Genomic DNA, 6,715 nt, shown 5'->3' with positions numbered 1-6,715 from the left:
TTTCAAAATTTTCTTGTAGAGGCAGGAGTTGAGAAAGAACATTCTATTCAGGCGCTTCAATGTTACTAGCATACGCCATTTTGGAAAATTGTTGCTTTAGCGCTTTTAGTGATATAGAATACATTTTTCGAGTGGGAAATCCACGAACTGAATTGTTTCTAGCATAGAACTGTAATATCGCTTCAAGAAATAGCAAGGAAAACACGGGGCCAAGCCAAAAAGGCTATAAATATTTCTAGATATCCCTACATTTTCTAAGTGTCTTCATATTTTCTAAATATCTCGGAAACTTCTAAATATCCTGAGAAATATCCAAATATTTGTGGAAAGGCCTACTTTGAGGCAACACAGTGGTTCTTTCGTTTTGCAACAGATTCCATGAGTGGTTCAAAGAAGTAAACTTACGTCTCATCAAGGACAAAACTTTTTGTGAAACTGACTCCTTTCACCAAAAAGGCTCTCGGGTGTTGGGAAGGGTAATGTGACAAGGAAACTTCCCAAACTCTGCAGATTTCATGGCATCCTCATCCTCATGGCAATCATCAGTTTTTCGTTTGATTGGTAGTTTCAAGTCTCAAGTTAGGTAACGCTGTTTGCTTTCAATAATGTATTTTTGTGTAACTGGGTTTTGAAATATTAATCTGAAGTGGTTTTGTGGAATTTCAAAACCGAAAAAACCTACCATTATTGCTGGCAACAGAATAAGACCATGCTATTGCGTGTCGATGTTATAATTAAATTGGTTCTTGTTTTAAAATGAGTCAGAAAAATTATCCAAAATCAACATCAATCTGCCGTTAACCGTTAGCTACTATTACAGACTGCATGATGTTTAGCTGTCTTGCTGGGAACAGTTCCATGTAGTTCTAACAAACAAAGTCGCTGTTCAAACCTTGATAAAAAGGTCTGAAACGAATTCTTAACTAAGTTGTTTTCTTTTTCGCTGTACATCGTAACCAGATAAACGTGTTGGATTAATCTTATCATAATTGTTAAGAAGAGTCCACTGAGTGCCGCTAACTCCAGGGCTTTTTAACCCACAAAAAAATAACGCTTATATTGTCACGCTTGCGCAGTAACCCACCAAATTAAAACAAAATTGGAAATCTGGCATCCCCGCGTTAATTTCTCTTACGCGTAAAAGTAACTCAAACGTTGATTATTCACATGAGCCCATTGTCAGCCCCTCCTTAAACTCCTTCTTTCCAGGACACGTTGGAAAAACGACTAGTGTTTGCAATTCTAACAATCACAAAATACCATGCAGATAACTGAGGTAGTACCACTTGCATTTATTTCCATTTTTTCATTGACCTTTCAGCTGCAACATTTTATGAGTTTCTGAACAAAGAATCTCAGGCATATTATTGGCCATGTAAAATTGCGATTTGCAACTACCCGATCTATCCGGATTTGGAAAGACCTCATTCAAATTATTTTTCTGATTATAAATCATTTCTGCAACAGTCAGCTCGTCAAAATCACTATAGTACAATCATTGAACGTCATCTTGATAGGGAAAAACTGCATTCAAATCTTACTTCAACACACAGTTACACTAATATATACAACTACAAAACTGGTTTCGTTTATGACCCCATAATTTGGTCCCCATAACAGATTGAAATCCAAGGTGACCTCAATTAACCATGCATGAAATATAAACCTTGATACCACGTGCTAACCTAATAATTTTCATTTTTATTTCTACTTATTTATTTATTTACTTGTTTATTTCTATCTTATTATTATTATTGTTTCTATCTGGTTATATTATTGTCAGTTGTTATTATTCTATATCAAGTTCTATTTTTTGTGCATGGTTACATGAAGTCATCCCAAATTCAAATCTTTACTGTCGACCAGCTGAAGAGGTCACAGACAAAACAAGTCTTGAAGTTGCACATACTGTGTAACTATGTATCGAAGGAAAATTCCAACGAAGCTTTTCCCAAATCAAGATGCTGTTCTGTAATCATACTTTCTTGCTTTAACAAGTAGAACTTTGTGAAGGAGGCTATTGTGCATGGCTTATATGCTCCCACAACAATGCAATGCTTGGTTTAAGTGAGTGGCAAAAGCATCCATAGAGGAGTGAAGCCATATTTTTCTACGTTTTCTTCCTTAATGGCTAGACTTAGAGGAATATATATACTTTAACAGACTTCCTATCCTTCACCATTTTCAGTACCATGTTCACACTGCTAAATAAATTCTCCTTCACTGTCCTTCATCTCTCTTGACATCAGAGTTCTGAGAATTTGTTGGTACATCAAGACAATATCTTCCAGTTGATGATTGCCATAATTCTCATCACTGGTTTGATTGATAAGAAACTGGCACTGTAAGGAGAAACCAGTGGTTGATCACTTGGCCATTTCAGTCGCATTTGTCCAGCTGTATAAATGCCACATACTCAACAACCATTTTTTGAAAAAAAGTTCTTGTTCCTTCAATCATTGATCTCCATTGCTTTCCATTTGTAACAGTTTGGAAGTGATTATGGTTACTGGAAGTGACTATGTTTAGTGTTGGTGAGTTAGGAAACAAGTCAATAAAGGCTTGGCCATCTTCTAAGGATTGCATTAGACTGGGATCCAGTGAAATAGAACCTACAAAGGAAAAAAAAATTATTTCAAGATCTGCGAGCAGCAAGATATAGGTAGAAGACTCTCCTCTGTGGAACTTACTTACTACTTAATGGACTGATTTCAGTGTCAAATTGAACAAATCACATCAGTGAGAATTTTCTGCAATTTGCAATGACCCCTAGACTAGATCACGAACAATCTGTTCTGCTATGTGATAAGCTTGACACAACAAAGAATTCGGTGACATTCCTTAAGCTTCCAGCAAACGAGACCTTTGCACTTCCAGACAATATACATGTACTTTGCTGCTGTTTTTTTTTTTTTTTTTTCATACTAATATAGACGAGAGCAATAAATGGTGAAAAGACTATTTTCCACGAAACATGATCTAGATTGCACTTAACCCCTCTATCCCCCTTCCTGTGTAGTCACCGATGTTAATAAGTATTTTTACCTAAAAATTGAACATTGCAGTTATTTGCCAAGGCTTCACCTCCTCCTTTTGAAAACACATTTGTGCCTCCCTAAAAGAAAGAAAGTGGAACATTATAATAATATTACATACTATGAAGATAAAAGTACACTTAACAGTCAGAAATACAACAAGTCATAGTGTTTTAAATATAAAGGAATAGCCTGCTCCACACACACATTTTACATGGACTTTTCAGGCAATGTTTTCTCCCAGATACTCTAGGTGTGCAGTGAAAAGTCTTGAAGAACAAAGGGAAAATATGAGGGTTAAATTTCAAAACTGGAGACCTATTTTGGTAATTAACTGACATTAAACTAATCTTGGGTATTGGCCAAAAAGTGATTAGAGCCAATTCCACCTGAATTGATTGACTTTTAAAAGGCTAAATGCCTCAATGAAAGGTTGGCCTTTCTTCAATGTTGTTAGGGCTAAGTCAACAATGTATTAGTCAGAATACACAAATTAAGCAAATGTAAACTTTCCAAAATCCAAATGAGGCTTATTAATTAATAATTGACAGCAATGTAGACAGTTTATTATAAATACTTTATGCATACCTGAGGAGTAGTGACAAGAGTTGCTCCATCTAGATTGTAATGCACTCATCAGATGTCCCTGGACTGAACAAAACCAATCTTAGAACAGAGCAATAATGATAGGATTACACCGCAAACTGCAAAATTAATGTGCACTATTGTACTATCAGCAAAGTTAATGACAAAGAGCATGTCTGTTCCGATCAAGGTAGGTCAGCTCCAGTCTCCTAGTATGGAGTATTGTTACCTCTCCCTTAATTTCCTTAATGGGGAGCCAGCCTATTGCTGAATACCCCCTAGTATCCCTGTATTTTCGCAGTTTAGGTTGCCCAACAACGTGCTGGTACTCATTTCTTCTCCTATGTGATGAGAGGCATTGCAAGTCAAGTCTCTTGTGCCTAAGAACCCAGTACTAAGACCCATGAACAGGCCTTGAATCCAGACCTACTGACCTGTTAATCTGGAGTGTACTGGGCCACTGTACCTCACACATCAGTACATCACAAGCCTCTAAAAATAACATTTTATATTGTTGTCATACCTGGAGGTGTATCAGTAATCAGGTAATCCAGGTCACCCCAACACACATCTGATAGAAACTGCTTGATCATTGCTAAAAAAAGACATACTGGTAACTGTCACTTGAGAACTCAAGGAAGTCTGCATGAACATCAAAATGTTTGTAGCACTCTACAGAATTTGCTCCATTTTAAAAATCATTAATAAAAGTGCTCACGTTGCAGACAGTATGGTGCACTGGCCTGGAACAAAGTTGTTTTAAAATAACAGTAAAAAAATTACTTAAAACATTTTCCTTTTCATTCAAAAGCCCAGAAAGACCACAGTGTTTCCAAAAGATTTGCATAACTTTTGTACAAATTGTTACACTTTTGATCCAGTGGTGACCAGCTGTGGGTGTCCCATAAATTTTTTTCATAAATAATGTATATCAGTGGTTTGCTAATGATGAGACACTCAGATCTAGCTTTGATTAACAAGCTTGAACAAGTCAAGTTAAGTCAAAAAATATAAGTAAAGAGCATCAAGGAATAAATACCATTTTTTAAGGTCCTTTCCATCCAACAGCATCATCTCTGTTATTTAACAAGAAACCAATTAACATAACAGCCAGTCACTGGTTTTTGTCTGTGTAAACTGGAATCCAGCTAAAAAGAAAAATTCACGTGATCTTTAGAAAATGCTCATAAACACCTTCACCAAAGAACACAGGCAAGCTTTGATGTCAATAACATATCAGCTGATCTTATATATAAAACTTAGAAATTTAAGAAGTATGTATATAAAAAGTATGTTAATTAATACACAGGAGCTTTTAGATTGCAAATAATATAAATTTTGTGAATTAAAGAACTTCCCAAGATCAAGCAAGTTCACCTACAAAAGTTTCAAGAAAGTGGGGTAGTGACCCCTGACAGACCAACATTCCATACAGAAGAAGGTATAATACTTCAAGTCAGTTTGTTGCTATCACACTGGATGGAGATAAGGAATTCCCCTGTAATGAGCCATTTAAGTTCATAAACACTCTTTTACTGTTACGTATCAAACACAAGTATGCGTGTTGTTCCACAATGTAAATGAAAGTACATTCATGATTCAGTGAATGGCTCCCATGGAATGGCTTCAGAAGATGATCCTTTATGTTATGACTTACCCAGCAGAACACTGGTGTATATATTTTCCCTCCACATTCATCATCCTTGGAATGCTTGGTCCACATAAGTCACCATCCAGTATGCCAACCTAGAAGATAAAGAGATAACACAAAGACTAGTCATTTATTGTGATCAAGGTAGCTAGTACTGCTGCAACAATACATTCTTGAAGGCACTTCTCTGTTACCAGTGGCAGATCCACAGGTTTTCACTGGGGTGACCGTGGGTGTCTTCTGGGGTACAGGGAAGAAAGACAGACGGTGCTCGAGGGAAGGCAAAGTGAACATTTTGAATCCAAGATGGGATTTTTCCCAAAGTGTCACCATTTCATTCATCGTGTGGCCAATACTGTAAATATTCTGATAACAATCTCTCTCCCAAACGAAAAACACGAAAACGAGACCAATCCAAAACATGGAAAATCGTCTGATAAAGCTTATCCACGACCCCCACCCCTCTTCCTGCGTATGAATCAATGACTTTATAATGAGGGCAAATGTAGAAATGTAAACCATAAGTCAACAGAACGCAAAGATTTCAGCTTACCTCCTTTCCGTTGCTGTAAAGAGTCAATGTCATCTGTGTCGAAACAGTACGTTTACCAACTCCTCCTTTGCCGGACAAACCTAGGATCACGTGCTTCATCGATTTCAACACCTCTTCAAGAGTTTGCTCCGACTGACCTGAAATGTACGAACAAAAACCACATGGTGACTCGGTGAAAATCAATTACAGACAGCGCCTTTGCTGTACTTGCCTACTCTGACTCTAGGGAGAGAGAGAGTACAGTTTCGACAATGTCGCTAGCCTTCAGACAAGAAGGTGGGCACATTTTCCAGCCCTTTTCCGTAGAGGAAACTGGAATTGTGTTCGAAAAAATTAACATAAAAGGACTTATACTTCGGCCTAGTTTTGCTTTAAAGAAAACAGAATAAATACACCCTTTGTTCAAACAGCAATTTTTCACGACAGTACTCACCTTCCGCCATCTTGAATTTGAGAAGGAAACTGCTGGTCATCCTCTCAAACAGTCGGCTCAAGAGGCTTTCCCGCTGCTTTCGCTTGGAACCTGAAAGTCCATCCTCGGAGACCTAGGGGCAGTTAGTCGACGCGATATTCTCGGACGACGCGATATTTTCGGGCGCCCGAAAATATCGCGTCGTCCGAAAATATCGCGTCTTCCCGACTAACTGCCTCTGGGTCTCCGAGGACGCTGAAAGGTTGGCCTGAAATGTGAGTCATCTTCCTCCTTCGGCCCAATGCTCCAGGGATTAAGCTAAGGGCGGGAGATGACTGGCATTTCAGGCTACTGAAAGATCTGTACAAAACCGCAAATGAAACGGGGAGGAAGGCCTATGGCCTTACCACGTTTTTTTAGGGCTCCAGATGACACGGATAATGTAAGAATTTTGCTACTACCGGAAAGTAGCAAAACGG

The 6,715-nt window shown here is 38.0% G+C and overlaps 1 protein-coding gene across 1 annotated transcript; it reads right to left on the bottom strand.

Annotated features, from left to right (window-relative positions):
• Positions 1 to 274: 274 nt before the first annotated feature.
• Positions 275 to 6,715, bottom strand: LOC145493384 (cytosolic Fe-S cluster assembly factor NUBP2 homolog). Its single transcript, XM_081472844.1, has 7 exons — positions 6,258 to 6,715; positions 5,825 to 5,961; positions 5,278 to 5,366; positions 4,660 to 4,768; positions 3,624 to 4,215; positions 3,046 to 3,115; positions 275 to 2,612 (listed from the first exon to the last, which is right to left on the bottom strand). Exons 1-4 carry the CDS (start codon positions 6,295 to 6,297, stop codon positions 4,735 to 4,737), a joined length of 300 nt encoding a protein of 99 aa, XP_081328970.1. The 5' UTR covers positions 6,298 to 6,715; the 3' UTR covers positions 275 to 2,612; positions 3,046 to 3,115; positions 3,624 to 4,215; positions 4,660 to 4,734.

This window comes from Orbicella franksi, chromosome 7, assembly GCF_964199315.1.
Source record: "Orbicella franksi chromosome 7, jaOrbFran1.1, whole genome shotgun sequence".
Lineage (NCBI taxonomy): Eukaryota > Metazoa > Cnidaria > Anthozoa > Scleractinia > Merulinidae > Orbicella > Orbicella franksi.
This window is presented reverse-complemented; position numbering and strand designations above follow the sequence as displayed.